At 37.7% G+C, this 23,043-nt stretch overlaps 1 protein-coding gene across 1 annotated transcript in view; it reads left to right on the top strand.

Moving 5' to 3' along the window:
- Nucleotides 1-463: 463 nt before the first annotated feature.
- The window catches only part of pard3bb (par-3 family cell polarity regulator beta b), a 332,881-nt gene continuing 310,301 nt past the window's right edge, over nt 464-23,043 (top strand). Inside the window, 3 exon segments of the mRNA XM_081368961.1 lie at nt 464-722; nt 1,129-1,393; nt 21,165-21,266. Of these exon segments, the coding sequence (XP_081225087.1) occupies nt 1,277-1,393; nt 21,165-21,266 (219 nt within the window). The 5' untranslated portion in view covers nt 464-722; nt 1,129-1,276.

The following is a 23,043-nucleotide window of genomic DNA, read 5'->3' as shown; positions in this document are numbered from 1 at the left end:
ATGTAATTTATCATTTATAATAAATACTGAAATATTCATAAAAACTATTTCATGGTGACTTTAACATGGCGTAATCAGAAGACAAGACCTATTTATTTTCTTTCAAGTGTTTATTTTATTATTTATTTTTTACCCATGCTGTTTGTTTATTTATTTATTTATTTATTTTACAAGACCCATTTTATTTATTTATTTTGTTTTTATATATAAAAAAACGTTTTCAAATTTTTTTTTACCCATGCTGTTTATTTATTTACTGGTTTATTGATGTATCCTCATTTTATTTATTTGTTAGCATAAAAAATAAGTAGGATACGGCTCATGTTTACCTTTAGAAACAGCACAGTGTTGTAGTGATATAGGCAAATATGTGAAATGTGTATTATAACAATAGCGTGATGAGTGTCCTGCAGTGGTCCATGACCAGATGTGTTCTGGCCCTTTAATAAAGTTGTGTGGCCCCGCTCTTTATGTTGGGATAACACTGCTGGAGGCTGCTCGGGAACTTTAGGAATGGCGCAACTCCATCCGGGCAAAATACTGATGCAAACGCCATCCACACATGTTCAGTGCCTTTAGTAAATGCTCGTTTGTCCCGCGGATCATCGATAAAGTGGGTAATTGTATAAAGACAGCGTGACTGCATGATTTGTGAGGGTTATTCAACAACACTTCGCCAAAGTTTTTGCCGCTAACATTCTCGCCTCTCCATAATATGCCAAGTAAGTGCAAAACAGGTTTGATATGAAATCGAAAAACACGCAAGCGTAATTTCTACGTGTTTAACGTTTTAATTTCGGTACATTTTCATGTTTTAAGAGTTTGCGATAAGTTTAAAAAGTGAAAGTGTTGCCATCAGAGCTAACCAGTTAGCCGTCTGAGTTAAGCAGGTCAACGGGACACTAACCACTCTCATCTCTAACTGTAATAATAAAACCACCCCGAAAATTTATTTACATCGTTATTATTAGTGCACCGACTCACCAGCTGTTGCTATTCTACGCACTGTATCTATCCATGCTGTTTTATTAAACAATTTAGTAAACACTGCTTTACAGTTAGTAAACATCTAACTAAAACATCTGATTTTATTTGTTTTACTTACAGTATTTGTTTTTCTTTGTATAGGATCATGCCGTGTTTGAAGGAGTAAAGTTTGATGCAGAAAAGCAGTGTGTAGCCTGGGTTAAGATACACAAGCACACACACACACCTGCTGCTGCTGGAGTTTGTTTAGGGACACATCTGGATTCATCATCCCCTTTCTGGAGTCAAAATGAAAGTGACAGTGAGTTTTGGAAGGACTGGTGTTGTTGTCCCATGTAAGGAAGGATGGACAGTGCGAGATCTCATTCAGCAAGCCACCCAGAGATACAGAAAACTACTAGAGCAGGTCAGTAACACATTATATAAAGAGATGGGGGGAAAAGATTTGCTTTATTTAATGAAACACAGAAGGAGATGAAGAGACCAAGTTTGAATGGGCTTAAATAAGATTTATGGAATACAGCAGGATAGTCCGAGGATAGCCAAAAATGTATAATTCAAAATGCTTTACCGTCATTATAAAAAAATAAAATGTTTTTTTAATGTTTTTGAAAGAAGGCTCTTATGCTCACTAAGGCTGCATTTAAAAAAAACGTAAAAAAATCTAAATTTGAAATATTATTAATATTTTAAATAACTTCTTTTCTACTTTAATATATTTTAAATCTGTTTTATAATGTAATGTAATTTTCAGCATCATTACTCCAGTCTTCAGTGTCACGTGATCCTTCAGAAATCATTCTAATATGATGATTTGCTACTCAAGAAACATTTCTTATTATTATTCATTTTGCTGCTTATTTTTTTCTGGAAATTGTAATACATTTTTTTTTCTGAATAGAAAGTAAAAAATTACAGCATTTATTTGAAATATATATATATATTTTTAACAGTATTTAATTGTCAATTTTAATCAATTTAATGCATCCTTTCTGAATAGAAGTTGATTTATTGATTTCTTTCAAAAAAGTCCAGCTTGTTCATTAAGTGGCTGTTTACACTACACCATACTCAACTAAAAACGTAAAACTTTTTCTGCGATTTGGCAGTTTGGGGGCCTAAAAACACAATCTTTTGAAAACTGGTTTCCCAAAATGCAAGTTTTTGAAAACAATACCGTTGTCATCTCCATGTAAACTACAAAAACGCAAATTTGTGAAAACAGTAACGTCATGCACATGTGTATTACGTGTTCAGTCTATATGTAGTGTTTCTTTACAAAGCGATATCGCCAACTACTGGCTTGACATGGATAATGCAGTGTTTTTCGTGGATCCGTGTGAACTGGGATCATTTTGACAATGTCTGTACACAAAAAAAAAAGTCTGTACACCGTATTTAGTACATTATTGTAGGGCTGCTCGATTATGGCAAAAACCATAATCACGATTATTTTGGTCAATATTGAAATCACAATTATTTAAGACAATTATTAGTGGGTGATATGATCAAATTCTTAATTCATGATATGAGTCATTTCAAATGTCAGTGAAATTTCACAATTATTGATACTTCAGCAAAAACTAATACTAGGTTAATGTAAGAAAAAAACCCCTCCTCAAAACAGTTAATTAAACAGTCAGCAATAAAATAAGAACAAAGAAACTAATTACAAACAAAACCGACAAAAGCCAGTAGCCAGTAATAGCCTACAGCAGAAATTGAATAATGTAATCAAATGTAAAATAACACTGCTGTATACATTAAATATAGACTAATCCTTATTTAAAACAACAAAAGTTATTTATTCAAGAGGAGTGAGGGCTTCTATCTTTGTGTTTTAATGTTGGCTGCTGTCACTTTAAGAGCTGCACGGATTCAATTTACTGTTACACACACATTTCAAACACGCTTTCTTAAATGTTTACCTTCACTTAAGATATAACTGACTGTGTTTACGAGGATACATACCAAAACGGCATTTCGACCTATTTTTGTGTAGGCTATTTGACTGTTTAGGTGCGTATCTGAAGCCCACAGTGTACTTCGCTTATGTATAATTGAGGCCACCTAGGGAACACTGTCTCTTTCGCGCCTTAAAGGGATAGTTCACTTTGAAATTAAATTTTGGTATGTTTTAGCTTACCTCAAGGGCATCCAAGATGTAGGTGTCTTTTTTTCCGCAGTAGTTTCAATTTTGATATTTTTAGGTCAAACCGTTCTTGTCTGTCAGTCATATAATGCAGGTCTATGGTCATTGTCTCAAAGTGCATGCAGAGTCCAAATTAAAACAATTCCCCATCGTCCAAATTAAACAATTCCCCATCGTAAGTACACATTGATGGCCTAAGACACGAAACGAGCGGTTTGTGTGAGAAAACGAACAGTATTTAGATCGTTTTTACCTCTTATAACACAGCCACGTCCAAGTGATCTGAGGGCGAGCGCGCATCCTGGTGTGTGACGTGTGCGCAGATTGGTGCATAAATATATACACTAGATGTCGCATTAAAGACATTCGTTCCAATGAACTGCTGTAGCCAAGGCGACTTCTAGTGTATATATCTATGCACCAGTCTGCGCACACGTCACACACCAGGATGCGCTCGCGCCCTCAGATCACTTGGACGTGGCTGTGTTACAAGAGGTTAAAACGATATAAATACTGTTCGTTTTCTCACACAAACCGCTCGTTTCGTGTCTTAGGCCATCAATGTGTACTTACGATGGGGAATTGTTTAATTTGGACTCTGTGCATGCTCTTTGAGACAGTGACCATAGACCTTCATTATACGACTGACAGACAAGAACGGTTTGACCTAAAAATATACAAATTGAAACTACTGCAGAAAAAAAGACACCTACATCTTGGATGCCCTTGAGGTAAGCTAAAACATACCAAAATTTAATTTCAAAGTGAACTATCCCTTTAATGCGCTTTTAATAACACTGTTTGATATCAAGCACGTCCCGCAGTTTAGCAACAGTAGGCTGTATTTTACATCACTCACTTATTCGGCTGATTTGGATGTTAAGTTTGGCTTAGGGAGGAGTGAAAGTGCACCGATGTGAAGGTAGGAAAGTGCGCTGGATGGAATGCGTTTTACCTCGATTATCTTGTTTTCATAATCGTTGTAAGACGAAATTGCACATAATAGCACAGCCTCACCATCATTGTCATGTAAACATACCCTAAAATGGGTAACCATATCGCAAGACTAAAAAAAAAGAAAAGGCAAAGAATGACATGAGTAAATGATGACAGAGGATTCATTTTTGGGTGAACTAGTCCTTCAGGCCTAATGTGTTTTGTTTCACATCTTGTTCATCTTTATAAAGGTTAATAATAATTCTGAGATTTGCTAATTAAGCCCTTACTTTAACAGTACAGCTCAAATCACAGTGGGATTACCACATGCTACATTATTGTAATTTTTAAGATTTGGTTTTACATTTAATTAGAGGATGATCAAAAATGCATGCTTTATCTTATGGGATTGAGTGAACTGTAAAGACCTCATTCATTAATTTCAAACCTGTTAGTCACGTGCTCTGAGCTTGATGGGAGCTGAAATGTCGATCCTTCACTCTTATTAATGTAAGATTTAAAAGGGTTCATAAGTGCCTTTCTCTGATGACAGGAATTATCAAAACTGATTTTATGAAGTCGGGTGCAGATGCGCCATGTCCAATTTTTTTCTATGTGATAAATGCAAATCAGAGTTAAAACGTGTCAGGCGTTCTCCCCCCTGAGCGCTGACCCTCTGCCCCCTCATCAGATATCTCCCTCATTGCTGCTTGAGCTCAATTATTTAAATAGTAGGCCTACATCAGTTTGAGTGGCACCCATTTTCGCCGGCTCCCACGATTCCCCCCTGGGCAGATGCGGACGTGGATTCGGCTCTCTCCCGGAGCATTAGGGTTTAGATAGGGCTCCTAATAAACAACAGGCTTTTCATCCTGCATCGCTCCAGGAGCCGCTGGGCCCAAATGAGCCCGTAGATTGCTGTGCGACTTCCTCGCCTCACAATTTACTGTCTTATTGCTTTGTCTTTAGAGTGGTCAATTTGACTGATGGGAGACGGTCTTCGCGTTTTGTACCGAAGCTGGTTTAGTGATCAAACCCGGGGTGGCGGTGGCCTCGTATTGCACCCTGTCGCGTATCAGACCGTAATATCATGCGATGGATTTGGCAGGTCAGGGCTCTGACAAGAGATTGCCGGTTGGATCGAGGTATTGCTTGGTTTTAGTATGCAATCGATGTGTGAGGTCTTATCAGGCGTTTACTCTTAGGGGCCGCTGCGTGTCGAGCTAAGCTCAGGCGAATTTTCGGGTGGGCACGTCCTTTCTCTCAGACATGTATATGTGCGTGCCTAGCCTTTATTTGTGTGTTTGTTATTCCCATCAGCTCAGTGTTATTGGCTGTTAGTCTCAGGGGAATAGACGCGTGGGCTAGTGACGCACACAAGGCCTCAGTGAGGATGGATGGAGCTGTTTGAGGGATCCTGATTGGCTGCTGTCTCTGGGGCCTCATTTATAGGGCAGGGTGAATGTCTGTTGTTTGGCCCCTGCAGAGTTTCTTTGATCTGGCCGTAGTCGGTCAGGGTCATGAAAAGATTTGCACGGTACTAAATATTAGGGCTGGGCATTGACACAAATTTCACGATTTGATTAATTTCCGATCTTGATTTTTTTTCACCCTCACGCGAAACCTGTTCGTGTGGATTCATATTAGAATGACTGGATTTCAATTGTGAAATTTCGCTGAGAAACTTTAAATGTGAAAGCACCTTTAGGGTCAATGACATTATGCTCATTTTGTTGGTCTGGATTAGGGCTGGAATTTGAGTGAAATGTGTTGACTCGTCATGCTGTTTATGTTCCACATTGATGCCGGCTCCCTGCCATGCTAAAAATCAGTCTTTATTAAATATCTGGCCTGTGCTGTCAATAGTTGTAAAACTACATGGTTTTATGGACACCGCCATTCTTGATACTATCGGTATCATTACCGCTATAGTTGGTTAGTTACTTAGAATGCAGTTTGATCAAACAGCTGAATGGACACATTTAAGCAGCTACTTTAATTTCCTGAATGAATGAAAAAAAAAAAAAAACATTTCAGGATTCACACTGTAATTTAGCCATAGTAAACACCTTCCCTAATTAGGCCTACACAGCATAAACCTTATCTTTTGTGATAACATCATTAGGTAAAAGTTAATGCGTTGATTAGTTACGGTTATTATTTATTGGTTATAATTTATTGGTAAATTAACCCAAAAGATTAATCGACTATTCCGAAAATAAACAACAGGTTAACCAGAAAAAAAGATTCGTTCGATTAATCGATTAATCGGGGAAAATAATCAATATATAGCATAGAGCTGTCACTATAATACTTATGAGTTCTAACTGTCCTTCACTGACTACCTTTTGCAACTGTCTTGATAACTTGAGGTATGTAAAATCTTTGTGACTCCCATGAGTGCAGAATTGTGACGAATGTCGTTCTAGACAGTGACGTAAATGTCTGAATTCCGATATGACTGTTAGATGCGAAACATCTGACCTGCATCGGATTTAGTACCACATGGAAGTGGCCCAAATCAGAATTGAAAAGATCAGATTCAATGCCGTTCACAGTGTCATGACAAAAACAGATCTGAGTCACATATGGCCACAATGTTACCTGCATCCTGAACAGAGCCTTAGTTTATTCAAAAATACATTCAAATGTAATTTATCCAGATGGCGAATTACACCGATGATAATCATGTTTTTAATGTCTGAATTTGAAAAAAATATTTTAACCACACTGCTTTAGTGCTGATTAATAAACATTTGTCTGTGGTGCAACCAACATAACAAAATAACAAAAAGTCTCCTGAAATGTTCAAAGTGTAAGGAACACTTTTTTACTTAATGGTTACTCTACATGACTTTTTTAGCGTTTTTACTTTTGTTGACACCATATGTTGACAACTATATGACACCAACATGATTACACATTTTTAAGAATATGGCAGATTAACTAGATTTTCTTCTAGTCATGGACCATTATTGTAGCCTAAGATATTGATTTATTATTGATATAAAAAGTACCAGTAGTTGATATTGCAACAAAGACAAAATTTTCGTTTTGATTTAAATAGCCAGAATAAAAGGAAGTCGGTCCATGCAAGCATGCACACAATTTACACACTCTCACACAATGATGTATAATGGTATTGGCTTCATGTATAGTACTATGCAGCGCAGTAATATTAAGTTTACTTGTGTTCCGTTTATGATTGGAAGCGTTGTACCGCAGTATGGTTTGTCAGTACTGAGAAGGCGGTATAATCGATCTTTGTGATAGATTGTTTTCATTACTTGGTTCTTTTCCCTGTGAGACTGTATGATTCAGAGCTGCTGTTAACTAATGTCCTTCAGGTTTCCCTTGAAGTTTCATTAATAGAGTTAATAATCATAATGTTGCATTTATTCATGAATGCAGGGAGGCTTCACAAATCACGTCTCTGCGCTTACAGCACAAAATGCAGAACAAACGGAGCATTATGTTTGCAGGAATACTAACACCCTCATCAATCAGTGTGGTCTTTGAACCTTTCACGGACTTCACGGCTCTGCCACGCAATATGAAGCTTGAATTCAGTGCCAGTACAATTCAATATTTGCCGGGAAGTTTTGCTGAACACGCGTGGATGATTTGGGGTTGCTGCGTCTCATAGCTTACTCATTGATTACCATAGACATGCAACAGACACGCTGAGCTTGCGTTGTTTTTTTGTAAAGGCACCTACATGCTAAAGAAAGATCTGACGAAGTGTTTGATGGATAGAAATTCATAAGATCTGTTTTGAATCCAGTGGACAACATCACTTTTGCAAAACCTTGTTTTTGTACTTGTTAATACATTTATAGACGTTTTAATGAGACATTTGTATAAGTAAATGGAAAAATCATATTTCAAGCAATTCAAAATAGGGCTGCACAATTAATCGAATTTGTAATCGGGATTACAGTTACGGATGCCACAAATATGTAATCGTTGGTTTGGTTTGGTTTCTTTATCTATCCATCTATCCATCTAACTATATATATATATGTATTAGGGCTGTGAAAAGATTAATCGCGATTAATCGCATCCAAAATAAAAGTTTGCGTTTACATAATAAATGTGTGTGTACTGTGTATAATTATTTTGTATATATAAATACACACGCATGCATGTATTTATTTAAGAAATATTTGCATGTATATACTGTATATATAATTTATATTTATATAATTTATATTATATGTAAATGTAAATATTTGTATATATAAATAACAAATTTTTCTTAAATATATACGTGCAAGTGTGTGTATTTATATATGCAAAATAATTATACACAGTACACACACATTTATTATGTAAACACAAACTTTTATTTTGGAAGCGATTTGAAAAAAAAAAAAAAATATATATATATATATAAGCCTCTATATATATATATATATATATATATATATATATATATATATATATATATATATATATATATATATATATATATATCACGTCTCTGCGCTTGAGGAAGCGTCTCTGTATATGTACAGTGAGGAAAATAAGTATTTGAACACCCTGCTATTTTGCAAGTTCTCCCACTTGGAAATCATGGAGGGGTCTGAAATTGTCATCGTAAGTGCATGTCCACTGTGAGAGACATAATGTAAAAAAAAAACCAGAAATCACAATATATGATTATTTAACTATTTATTTGTATGATACAGCTGCAAATAAGTATTTGAACACCTGTCTATCAGCTAGAATTCTGACCCTCAAAGACCTGTTAGACTGCCTTTAAAATGTCCACCTCCACTCCATTTATTATCGTAAAGTAGATGCACCTGTTTGAGGTTGTTAGCTGCATAAAGACACCTGTCCACCCCATACAATCAGTAAGAATCCAACTACTAACATGGCCAAGACCAAAGAGCTGTCCAAAGACACTAGAGACAAAATTGTACACCTCCACAAGGCTGGAAAGGGCAGCTTGGTGAAAAAAGGTCCACTGTTGGAGCAATCATTAGAAAATGGAAGAAGCTAAACATGACTGTCAATCTCCCTCGGACTGGGGCTCCATGCAAGATCTCACCTCGTGGGGTCTCAATGATCCTAAGAAAGGTGAGAAATCAGCCCAGAACTACACGGGAGGAGCTGGTCAATGACCTGAAAAGAGCTGGGACCACCGTTTACAAGGTTACTGTTGGTAATACACTAAGACGTCATGGTTTGAAATCATGCATGGCACAGAAGGTTCCCCTGCTTAAGCCAGCACATGTCAAGGCCCGTCTTAAGTTTGCCAATGACCATTTGGATGATCCAGAGGAGTCATGGGAGAAAGTCATGTGGTCAGATGAGACCAAAATAGAACTTTTTGGTCATAATTCCACTAAATGTGTTTGGAGGAAGAAGAATGATGAGTACCATCCCAAGAAATACCTGTGTTTACATCCTGTTTTCGGTTGAAGCCCAAAGTAGTCGATTGCAGAGTTCACGCGCATAGGTTTAGTTACCTATGATCACGCGCGTGAACTCGGCAATCGACTACTTTGGACTTCAACCGAAAACAGGATGTAAACACAGGTATTTGCGCTGGCTTAAATAACATCATTTTTATACATATCTTTCACATCTACTGCAGTCAGATTCACTCGTGTTCACTCTGAAGGAATCACTCACATTTTCTGTGCACTTGTAATGACACATCAAGGATGTTAAGAGGCTAAAAGCAGGTTTAATACTTGCCTGGGTGCACATTTTAAAAATAGAATAACTCGGTGTAGGCAACACCGATTTTTGTCGTTGTTCTCTGTATTGACAGCACTCCAAATGTACAAAAAAATGAGCTCAATGTTAAAATTGACTGGAGTTCTCCTTTAAAGAGAGGATGACCGGGGCCATGTATTGCGCGAGATTTTGGGGAACAACCTCCTTCCCTCAGTTAGAGCATTGAAGATGGGTCGAGGCTGGGTCTTCCAACATGACAATGACCCGAAGCACACAGCCAGGATAACCAAGGAGTGGCTCTGTAAGAAGCATATCAAGGTTCTGGCGTGGCCTAGCCAGTCTCCAGACATAAACCCAATAGAGAATCTTTGGAGGGAGCTCAAACTCCGTGTTTCTCAGCGACAGCCCAGAAACCTGACTGATCTAGAGAAGATCTGTGTGGAGGAGTGGGCCAAAATCCCTCCTGCAGTGTGTGCAAACCTGGTGAAAAACTACAGGAAACGTTTGACCTCTGTAATTGCAAACAAAGGCTACTGTACCAAATATTAACATTGATTTTCTCAGGTGTTCAAATACTTATTTGCAGCTGTATCATACAAATAAATAGTTAAAAAATCATACATTGTGATTTCTGGATTTTTTTTTTTTTTAGATTATGTCTCTCACATTGGACATGCACCTACGATGATTTCGATTTCAGACCCCTCCATGATTTCTGAGTGGGAGAACTTGCAAAATAGCAGGGTGTTCAAATACTTATTTTCCTCACTGTATATATATATCATTTTTTATATTTATTAAAACTGTATATATATATAATTTTTTATATTTAACATATATATATATATATATTTTTTTTCATATTTAACATTTGATGCTTAATGCTATAGAAAAGCAATTAAAGTTTTTTCAGAGAGAATGTTTTCAGCTTGTTTATTTTGATATTACAATATGGCATGCAGTCGCTTCAAACAATGGCATAAAGCTATTCAAAACATCATTTAGTGTAAATTATGATAATCGTTATTAATAATCCCAGTTACAATTTCATGGGAATAATCGACAATTATGATTTTTGTCATAATCTTGCAGCCCTAATTCAAAATCATCATGGTGAACATCATCAGTCAGCATCTGAAAGTGCGCAAATTGTCAGTAGCACCTCGCTGCAGTACAATGAGATCCAGGGGGCGGAGTTGGATCCAGATCTAAGGGGTGGAGATTGGTAGGTTTAGGGGTGGGTTTAGGGATGAGGTGGTGGAGATGGGTAGGTTTAGGTATATGTAAGGTGGGAGGAGTTGGATCTGGATCCAACTCCTGGATTTTGATTGTCTTATTGGGTTTTCGTTGCATTTACACAGTTTTGACTAGCAGGCGCCACCAGCCTGTGGTTTTTCAAATGCTTCAAAACAGTAGCTATGCGCATTTTGGGATATTGCATAAAAAAACGCTGGATGGAAAAGCCAAAATGCGCTTAAATTGCGCTCAATTGAGTTGGATAAATGGTTTATCAGATAAGAAAACATGCGCATAAACTACAATGGAAACATTTATAAAACACGCTAAGGTCTGATGAGCTGCTGGGTTAATGAATATTAATCATGTTGTCTGCATTCGCTCAAACTGATTTGCTGAAATCAAAACAGAGACCGTAATAGGTGAGCGTTTGCGCATTAGTTCTGCCTACTACAGAAGAAACAGTGGCTTCTGCTTGTTCTTAAAGGCTGAATAATTCTAAATGAATTCCGTTTTGACAAGAAAGTACAACAAAGAATAGCCTATCATTTACATGTAGCGATGGCGAGTCAGGCACCTTCACAATACAGTTTATGGTGCTCAAATATGCCGTTCATCCATTGAGATGAAATGCTATTGTGTGCATTAAAGACGTTAAGTGAAGGTGATAGAAAATATATCTGTGCTAAACTTATACTTTCCTCCAACTCAAACACTGGCGAGTGAAATCTTAATAATTTATTTTCATCTCTGTTGTTTTTGTTTGTTTTTGTTTTATTGCAATAATAACAATAGTGGAATACAGAATCATACATAACACTTAAAGCCACACTATAGGTAGGAATTCCGTTTTGGTCAAACAACGACCCCTAGAGTCGCTGTGGACTACTTGTATTTAACGTTACTGTCGTAAATACCACTCACGCAGAGCAGTCTCTTCACTCACGGCCTGATCCCCTCCCCCCTGTATACCGGTCCCTGTTCAGTCAGATGGAAGCTGTAACGAGTGGCAATAAGGTGTGTCCCCTTTAAGAGCTGCGCGCGCCCTGTTTAACTGACTCGGCACAGTCTGTATTGTATGTGCGCCTCGAACACCCCGTAAGCGGGTTGTTTCTGTTTGATGCTCATTCTTGTCCTATTTTTGTCTATCAAGTAATGCTGTGGACGGTAAAACGTGTGACAGACAGTTACACGAGTTCGATTGGGGAATAAACACAAGGTGTTTCAAATCGTCGGACATCGAGCTATAGCCTCCGAAGATGTCTAAGTTACTAATCCATCAACAAGAACGCCAGGTGCTTTTTAGCTCACACCAACGAGTGAAAGCTTGTCCGAATGATATACAATATAAGCAATATACTTACAAGTCCAACAGCATGTGAGGACGTGTTGGGGGAAGTGAGGTAGCCTATGCCGTAAAGCAGTCGAATTTTGTAGTTCTTTTGGTGCGCGGGTGTTACTACCCGAACCCCGAAGTTTAAAAGTACGATTAAAAACGATACAGACCCCGTCAGGCTATGGCAGACATGTCATTCAACCTATTGTAAGTCGATGTACCATCACAAGAGTCTTGGAAATATATTATGAAGGTTGAAAAGTTACCTAGTGCTGCTTTAAATCTATAAAAATCCACAATTCCGCATCTTGCTTCAAAAAAATAGTAAAACACCTCAAAAATAAACAGAAACTTTGGACCAAAATAATTTGGTATAATTACAACTAAATTACTTCCTCTTTACAAAAACTACATAACGGAGAAACCCCTTCTTTAACCCTCACGCCGCCTTCACACTGGCAGTTGAAATCAGCTCCGATACGGCAGCGAAGCGACCGGAAGTCATTCATTTCCTATGGAGATTCGCAGACCGTAAGCGAATGGGTCCGAACCAGGTGTGAACGAGTGCGGTGCGAAAAAAATCGTGTCCGTTGGCCATCCGGATGCGTTCAAAAAATTGAACTCTTGCAAAAGGCTACGGACGGTTTCTATCCGAAAATCCCAACGGAAGTTAGCGTTGCTATGGTACTGATAAACAAACCTGGATTCTTAACTTTTAATAAAATAAATAATGATTTTATAACGATTAGTTGTCATGTAATTTTTTTTATTTTCATGATGTTTAACGTTATTAGGGCAGTTAATACAATTAAATAATTCAATATTTAAATATACTCGCTTCCGAGGCTTCCGACCACTGATCTATATAATGACATATATATATATATATAGGCTATATATAATGTCATTCTATATAGATCAGTGCTTCCGACGCTTTTCACCGTTGTGTACGACGTCCGCTGGGGGCGTATTGCGTATTACGGAGCTGATTTCAACTGCCAGTGTGAAGGCGGCGTCAGAGGTCGGAGATCACGCCGGCGTGATCTGCTCGCTTTTTTCCTTGTGAGTTGAATTGAGACCCGAAATACTCTTTTGACTTTGATTTTACAAAACAAGTTTCATACATCAATCGATTCTGTTAAATGTGCATTATTTTTGTGTATACTCACAATAAAAACAAAGTGTTGTGCTTTTTGCCAAATAAAGAAAAATAAACACGAGGCGAGTTCTGCCTTCTCTCTGCCAGTGTAGTCCATTCTGAAACGCGTCCGAAAATGAACAATAACTCAGCGAATACTCAGTCAAACAGGCATACAGTCACACAGGCATGAAGCTTGAATTCTCTTCTTTTTAATGAAGTAATTTATATAAAAAACAAATATTCTCATCTTGTGAAATCTGTATTAAAAGAGAGCGATTCCAGTCGAGCTAATTACATCTGATTCAGATGTAATGTGACTCCACCCACGGAGAGCGCGCGCTATTCAAACGCAAATGACTGAGGCAATCCGTGCAATCCTGTGAACGCCCCCATATCAGCTCGAGAAAACACACAAGTTTATTCAGATCATTACTTGTTTACACCGTCTTGCAGCTGTGAGGAATAATAATGGAAAATGTCCCCCAGAAGTGCGGGTATATCGAGGAGCGAGCTGAGGAATACTAGTAAGTTTTTTCCTTCTCACGTGAATTTCTTCACGTGGGTTTCTGTTTATGAATGAATGAACGGCAGAGATGCGTGCTGTTTACCACAGCTGGCAAAGACAGTTTAAATTTAATTTGCGTGTGTGAATGAATGATGATGTTTCAGCAAGCTGTATTGCTATACTGAGATGAGTAAAAATCGACTGAAATATGTTGAAATAAAATGTAGGCTATTTGTATAAGCAACGTATTAAACTGCAAATTAACAATATGCCCTAATATTTCATGAAAACAACGTTACAGTCAGGCGAAATATGAAAGTAATGAATACATAGATAAAATGTAGGCCTATAATCATTTTTTTTTTTACAAAGAAAGAGTACACTTGAAATATTGTTGAAATTGTAATATTGTTGTAATTGTAACCTTTTTAATAAAATGGCAAAACATATTTACAAGATAGATTTAAGCAAAATCTTAAATGGTCAATATAAGTCTTCTTCTAAATATATCTTTTGTCCTTGCATTGTGGCTCAGTCAGTGTCACACCTGAATGAATGGCTAATTATGCAGAGTCATTATGCAGAGTGGGTGTTCTAAGGTGTAAACCACTCCTCGTTCACGCCCCCTCGCATATTGGCTTTCCAAGCAAAACCTGTTTTACATCAATTTAAATCAATGTATGGTTTTATGTGAACGATAAAGCAAGACTATTTTCACATAATTTTGAAGAAAAAACACCAGGCGAGGACATCCATTAGTCAAAAGTCTTATTGACACATATTTACTATGTGTTTTGTGGCCTTATTTCAGAAATTTTAGTTTTTAGTTTTTTCAATAACCATGCATAAACATTATTCTCTCAAAAATGAAAACATGTACATACACGTGGCTCACATATTATGATAGCCCTGTTTGTGCTTTATAGAGTGAATTTACACCTTTGCCATTAATATGTTTATAAGCAACTAAAAAAAAGCACAAATGTCAGGGCATGTCAGAACATCTCAAGGGCCCCAAAAACAGCCCAGACCCCAGAGGGTTAAACCTACTGATAAAATCATTACATGGATAATATCTATTTATTATTTTAAAGTGAGTTTCTTCTTCATCTCTGTTGTAGCAATTCACATTTTGGCACACCTCTGTTCGGCACGCCCATTACTCTGACCTACAGCTATCCCTGTCTCATATTTACTCGCATTGTAGAGGGCTGTGAGGCCACAAACTTCGTGAATTTTGGTGAATCCAGGAATTATAACTATTTTAATTTTAGAAGTAGTCATTTAAACAGTCTGTTAACTTATTTACAGAATACGTAAAGCCTAAAGGGACACATTTTCTTTGTTCTTTTTTTTAACTACCGTATTTTTAAGGAAACTTCTGATGTCGAAACAGTTAGTGTGTCAACATTTTATTGTAAAGTGTTTAAGAGTCCAGTTTTTAATCAAAGCATGGCACTAAATACACCCAGTCTGGGCTAAGCCTCAAATATTCAATGGCACCAGTATGGTAAACTCATTCAAAGAAGCTGCAACTCTCAATTTTTCCCCTGCGAAACACTGCTTGTTTAGGAAAAGAATGTGTTTAATGATAAATTTCAAGACCATTACTGTTGGACTTTTGAATAGTCCAATTAAGCACAAGAACGCACCCAAAGAATGTTGACCTAATTATACAGAGCCTGACCAACTATGATGAATTGATAACCCAATGACTTTTCAGTTTTGAAATGTACTGTAGTTTTGCAAATTCCTTTCCTTTTGTTTCAGAACCCAGGTTTCACATTAAACATCAAGTTGACAATTGCAAACGAACACAGTTCTAAAATTGTATTTATTTGTACCTTGCAATACTTTTTGTACATGGTCACATGGCCTTTGACATCAGCAAAAATACATAAGGGAACTGTTTGTGCTCCATTTTAAAAGTTGATAAGCCTAATTGTTTTGCATGGTTAAGTTGTTATTTACATTGAGTATTGTTTTCCCTCACTGTCCATGACCAGAACAGACCTGCCACCATTTTGGGTCATGACCCACCAGTTGCAGACCACTGCTCTACCAAATGTTTCCCCGTTCACTTTGGCCTAGTTTTATGGACGGGATAATTGCGTGTTCGCTTTGTTGCACTGGAGGCTCTCAACTTGTCCAAATGCCTGTAAGTTAATTGAGGTTAAGCTGTAGCCTTGCTCTCTGCGTTTCATATTTGTGGACAGTTCGACCTCTTAGCTAGCTCTCACAGCTTGGAGCACAACTGCTTGGCTGTGAGTTATCTCACCCGTGATAGAGCGACGAGAAGTGTTGTTAATTACCAGATTTCCTTCTCCGCCATTGAAGTCTCAGTAGCTCACAGTCTTGTGTTTTTTTTTGTTATGCTAATCTGAAAATTTTTCCTGCAGCTGTGTAATTATGCATTTAATGCGTTTCAGGATTAAAGTGAACGAGAAATGCCCTAGATTTAGTTGCGCTAATCTTCAGCCTTTTAAACGGTGCCATACATCAGCTATCACTTGAAAAGAGTGTGGTTACCACTTTGAGGATTTGCTGTCTAATTTCTGCCGCGTGCATACTACGGCCCTCCGCTTTTTGTATTGCTTTGTGTTTTGTTATATTCAACGAGGTGTTTTCCATTGACCCGGACATGTCGGTTTCCAGCGAGAAGAAAAGACGCCTGTGATCTTCAGCCAGCGCTCTCAAGAATGTTCCGGACTAAGAAATGTGCTTGAGTTGTAGGTCCTACATATTTAGCATGTCTGGAAGCCTTTGTTCAGAGGCAATAAATAGTTTGAGAGCGAGCAAGGGGGGGAGGGGGAGAGAAGAGAAAGTAGAGGAAGTGCTTGGGAGTCACTCAGGAAGTTATCAGGCCACTGAAAAGGGACACTTAATTACCCAGGCAGACGTAGGCCGGTGTTGTGCTGCTTTTTTTTCATTAAGCTCAGGAATGCCAGATGCACGAGTGCTGAGTTGGCTGCCAAAGCAGCTGATAACATGGAAAGACTGGACTTGTGCCAGCAAGAAAACAATTAGCATGCCTCGCCTCAGAGACAGAGTCGGTTAGCATCTGCTCTCAATGAGAAGCATCCCATGCTAGGTGTGTGGTTTGTGATGGAAACTACCTCTGGACATCAAGATGTCCTTGTGAAGTACCTCCTTTCAGCCTTCGGCGATTCAGGTGGTTTTGGCTGCACATCTCGCTCTCAGAACCCAAATGTGCTATTTTCTGTGGATCCACATCCGCCATTGTGGTTTTATTTGTCTGTAGTCATTGTTTTCTGTGACAGTTGGAGGGATAGTGCTCTCTTTGAAGACATTTCTTGGAATAAACCAAATAAACAAGGCTGGTAAAGTAAGCCCGTGTTTGGGTTTCATTTTAGCGTTTGTTGTTATGGTTAGGATTGGGTTTGTGCCTTGCTTTTTTAACCTGTTTTTTTTTTGTATAAGTATATGCTATCACATCGACGTGCTCTTTTGCTTCCACAACGTGTCTCTAGGGTAATTTTATCTGTGACAATCGCTGCGTCCGAAATTGAATACTTCCCTACAATATGGCATGCGAAAAACAGTACGCCAACAAAGTAGTATGACCGGATGCATAGTATGCGAAAGACTGTAAGCGAAAAGTACCCGGATGACATACTACTTCCGACAAGATTCAATGGACTCTTTACTATCCCATGAGGCCACGGGAGAGGATTTATGAATGGCAGTGAAGCGCAACTGATGCTGGTAGGTCACGCGACAGTGACAACGTCATGACGCATGTAGTATGTCCGAATTTCATTCATACTACCCACATTTATACTATATATAGAACATACTTTTTTAATGGTTCAAATTCAAATGTAGTACCTACTCAGACAGTATGCAATTTTGGACACAGAAAATAGAAAATCACTGAAAATAGACTAGTAATACACTATTGGGAGTAATATATGATTGGAGTCATACCTGAAACCAGAAGAAGGCCTTCCTTAAGATAGTCAACTAGCCTATTAATTTAGCCAACTAGTCAACTTGTTTTGCACATCTCTAGTATCCACATACTTTTGGCCATTTCTTGTGTATTGTGGACAAGTCTTGTGGGATGGAAGGGTATGTGTGTGTGTATTTGATAGTGAAATTATGTGCATGTCCATCTACGGTGTATTAATGTGGGTTGGTTTCCTGATTATTGTATTAGTGCTGCTGATATTTATCAAACACATTGCTGCAATAGGACTCGGGAATCCAGACACACTGTCTGATCAGGGCTCTTCCTTTATTTCTTAGACTCATTTAAGTACTGATTACCCACATTCATGGCCCTTCACATTGGCCTCTGTGCCCTGGAAAATATTAATTTCAATTGTGCCACCTTATAAAAAGTATCTTATTTCATTCAGGCTATATTACGGTCCATAACAGAAAATGAGGTGTGGGTCAGAAAATGGTATGTTTATTAAATTCAATTCACAGCAAAATTGGTATTTTCATATTTGACCAGAATGTGCAAGAATGCGGTTCGGAGGTGGAAGATCTTTCTCGGAGATGGACAACGTCTTATTGCATCATTATCATCACCATCATGATCATCATTACTGTTTATGAGTCTGGTAATGATGTTAGGCTTGGTAATGGACCCTGCACCAACAAAAGCAATCATAGAAACACGGCAGGAACCCCACTGCTCACCGTCATCAGGGTAAAAATGGCAAAATGTTCCAGAGATTTCCATCGTTTCATTACAGCGCAGCCTCGCTATCTCTCGCTACGCACGTATCCTCATTCAATGTTCTCATAGCTGGGAATAGGCCTTAATGTGGCATGTAATACAGCATTATTCCCATAGACTGGCACACTGTCGCCCTTTGTTGAATGCCAGAAACTGCCAGGCTCATGGCCTTCATCTCACCCTCATTCACCCTGCCTCGCTGCTAGCATTCAAAAGCTCAGGGCTCATTTAGGTGAAATCATGATTAAACAGGTGCGTTCACTGTCAAATGTCATTTTGCTCATGGTTTGTGTGAGATGAGATCATATGAGATCCAGTGTCATGGTTTTATTGTTTGAGTGAAATACAAGCTTTTTGTGATGCATTTGGGGTTCTTTAGTATTCTAAGATGACACCGCTGCCATAGAAGAGATAGCAGAATAAGGAACACGTCTCAGTCGGCTTAAATACATACTATGTATGGTGGTGATAAAATCTGGAATTTTAGAAAACTCACTTAGTAAACCTCTAAATGCCTAAGGGGACATCATTGTAAAGATGGAGAAGATAATACATGTGTTTGTGCCTTTTTTTTATTGCTGGAGTATTGTTTTGTCATGCTATGTATGAAAAATGACTTTCTTGTTATTTCTATGTTTTTCTTTTGTCTTTTTTACTAAAAATATCTGAACATTCTGAGCAGCAAAACTGCATAAATTATTAACACAGAAAATCTGTCTGGAATATAATTGCATTTTTTTCTTGTTGCATTGGCATTTTTGTTTATGCTTAAAGTGTGAGCAAAAATTTCCATTGCAACAAGAGAAAATACTTTTTTTTTATTAATCTCATGCAGAGAGTGTCTTGTTTAAAATATACTTCTATGCAACTAATGACTCTTGTTGTGAAAAAATTCTTAAAAAGAACAGACACAGACAAAACTCTAAACTCAAATAAATCAAAATTTAAACTCCATAACAAATGTCACAGCAGTGATATAAAATATAAATCTTTTCAAAAAGTGATTAAGTGATATGCTCTTCTTTGTGCTGCATTTAAGTGAAGGTTTCACTTCTCAAACTTATTCAAATGTTCTTGAGACTGTGAACTTGTTAATTAGACTGCTGTTTCACAGCAACAATACTGAAGCATACCTTTATTTAGATAATGATTATAACAGGGGTGTTGAAGCATAATGTTTCCATGAAATTTGGTCAACATTTGCTCACTTGTTAGTTAGCCAATGTATTTGAAGAGAGTTGAAACAAAAGTATGCTAACCTTTCACCTGATCAGTTCAAATTATTCGCAAAATATATTTGCATTCTCATTCTTGAGAGCATTTGCCCCTGAGAGCAAAAGGAGTCAATTTAACATATTATAAATACCTGCAATTAGTGCATCCGCCATTTGGCTTTGAGCCATCATATCATGCCAGTAATGGCCAATCGTTTGCCTTTTTAGGGCAACATTGATTGGAGCTGTAGGTTTGGCCTCTCTTCTATCCAAGAGATCTAGTTTTCTTTATCTCCATTATGTTAAAGATTTTATATATTTATCTAAGTCATGTTTGTGCTCATGTATGTACTGAGAAGGTCAAATCTGGTGACTGTTTTTCTGTAGTGCTGAGTGATTTGGCTTTTAAATGAACATTGTGTAAATGTATGACTCATACACACAATCTCAGTTTGTCTGTTGAGAGCTGACAGCTCTGCCGTCCTTCAACAGCCAAGTTAAACAGGATAGGCCCATATCAAAGTCATGTTTCACTCCATCAATGAAGTTTTACAGTTACTCCAAGCCAAGGCAAACACGGTTTAAGCACAACATACCTCCCACTACTATTTCCTGTACTTTTCTACATGGCATTGCCTGAAATCAATCAACTCTAAGTTGTTTTGTGTTAAGTGAGCCCGCAGCATGAATGCAGCCAAAAAGTGAGATGTAATGACATAAGATCAGGCGCAAGAAGGAATTAAGCCATTTGTTGCGCAGATGTCTTCTTTATTCTTCACTTCTTGGCATAAGCTTAAGTTGACATTTGGAGCTCAGATTTGAGTAATGTCACACCAGTCTCTGGGACCTGGTAGAACAGGTTGTGAACTCACAAGGGTTTGATGATAAGTGGATGGTGTTCTGCTTTGTGTTTTGTCAGCATTAATCAGAAAAGTCCATTGGGCTCATGATAGAGCCTTGTGGCACTCCCCTTGTAGAACTCCAGCTGTAGAGGAGTTGTGTGGGAAGACTAGCACTATAACAATGAAAGACGACCTGTGCTGCTTGTTCATCAGAGTGTCCTGATACACACTGCTCTGATGTGAGCTCAGACACACAGAGTATTGTTAGCCCTGATGGGCAGACTCAAGCCATTGCATTTATATAGCATAGTAACAGTTTAGACATCACTGTGGGAAACCTGGTTAACTGATAAGTCTGAGGTCAATACACATGTTGTATTGCTGATAATTCACACTGATGCTTTGTTTTATAGGAGGGAGATTTCCTGGTACGAACCCACCATGTTGAATATTGTGACGGGGGTATTCTTGACCCTGATGATGTGCTAACAGACCTGGTGGAGGACAAGGACAAGGTAAGGCTCAAGGAAACAGTCGGGTATTAATATTGGAATTAATATTGGCATAAAGTAAACATTAAGGTCCTAAACCTAATTAAAATGTTTCCTATATAATTCAGGGAGTTCTTCCTCCACCCACCTAAATTACAAAATTATAGGCTAGCTGTTCTTAACTACAAACAAAAATACTGTTTTGTAACATTTTAATGTTTTTTAGATTAGTTCGCTAAGTGAATGGTATTTTAATTCAGTATCCACTTGTGAACTCAAGGAATAATTTGCAAGAATGATTTGATATGAAAACTCGTAACTGGTTAATAAGAGTTATTCTTGTGAATATAATTGCAGTGTTCACGATGTATGTTATTTTTTATCTTGTGGCCAGACACTTTAGAAGATGTGTTGTGTTTTATTTCATGGTACCCAGTTCATAAATTCATTAAGAAATCTGCCAAATGGAAGGTTTTCTTTGGCTTTGTTCTTGTGTTCAAGTAGTTGTTTGATCCAATGGTGTAATAAAACTATGAAGCATTAGCAAGAATGCATTTTGCTTTTCATAGTTCGTCCCATTCAATGGTAATGTCAGTAATTCCAGAGCAACAAAACGGCAGAGGAAAGAACACCAGAACACATTTACTCTTGCATATGTGAGAAGATTTGTCGAGAAGTTGTGAGAAAATGTGAGAATTTATGGAAAACAAAATCACATGAATATGAAAAACCACAGGTAAGGTTGTAATGCCATATGTGCCAAATATATGTGCTGTGAAAAAAGTAGAAAATATGAAATATACCATTACTATATGTAAAGTACTTTTTTTTAATGGAATTTATGATAAATTGTAACCATAATGTATTTATATCATTTTATGGACATTCTCTGTTTATAATGGGAACCGTACATACGGTTCCCCGTTTCATAGAAAGCGCTTCGTTGACATTTGCTTGAGAGGAGGCCATTTAGACCACCCTCTCTCAGGAAAGAGTGGTCTCTTCAATGAGCCCTCGGGTATTCTGTTTGTCCTTTCTCTATATGGAGGTTATTATATTGAGCTGTGTGGCCGCTCCTAACTCGATAACACAAAAGGGCATTTGCCTCCTAATTGAATTCTCTCAGACATCAGATGCAAAGCTTTTGATTTCTGCACACTAATTAATAGAAGTGAAGGCACAAGGCATTATAGGTGGCACGCTCTCTCTCTGAGCAAGATGATTTCTGGGATACCGCTTTATAATCAAAGTGTGGAAGTGTTTTATAGGCTTTAGCCACAGGGAATGCAGCCCATTTCTGAGGAATAATTTGCATATGAAAGATGAAAAATTGCCATGATTTAAAGATTATGAGTGGGACTATTAACTTAGAGGATAGTGCCTAATGTTTCAGCATTCATACCCTCTATAATTGGTCCTAACTATGTCTATAAAAACAATACTATTTTGGTACCATATTTTGATTAAGGCTGTTAATTCAATGCGTTAATTTAATACAGTTGAGGATTAAAAAGTAATATTTTATATAAAAAACCCGAATGCATTTAATTATGCCTCCTGACCTGTATGCTACAGGAAACATGCTTCTTCAAACCACACTTACAGAGAGCAGGCAGCACAGAATAATGAGCTGTTCACATATTAAGGTTTGATAAAAAGGACACAAGACAGTTGACAGGTTGACCAATATAGATTTTTTAATGGCCGGTCAAAAATGGCTGGTGCCCGTGCAGACTAAGTAACTCTAATTTTACATACACCACAGTAAAGATAACATGAATATGGCATAATGGCCAGCTGG

The sequence above is a fragment of the Scardinius erythrophthalmus genome, assembly GCF_964197995.2.
Source record: "Scardinius erythrophthalmus genome assembly, chromosome: 6".
Taxonomy (NCBI): Eukaryota; Metazoa; Chordata; class Actinopteri; order Cypriniformes; family Leuciscidae; genus Scardinius; species Scardinius erythrophthalmus.
Note: the sequence above shows the minus strand (reverse complement) of the source record. Positions and strands in the feature narration are given on the sequence as shown.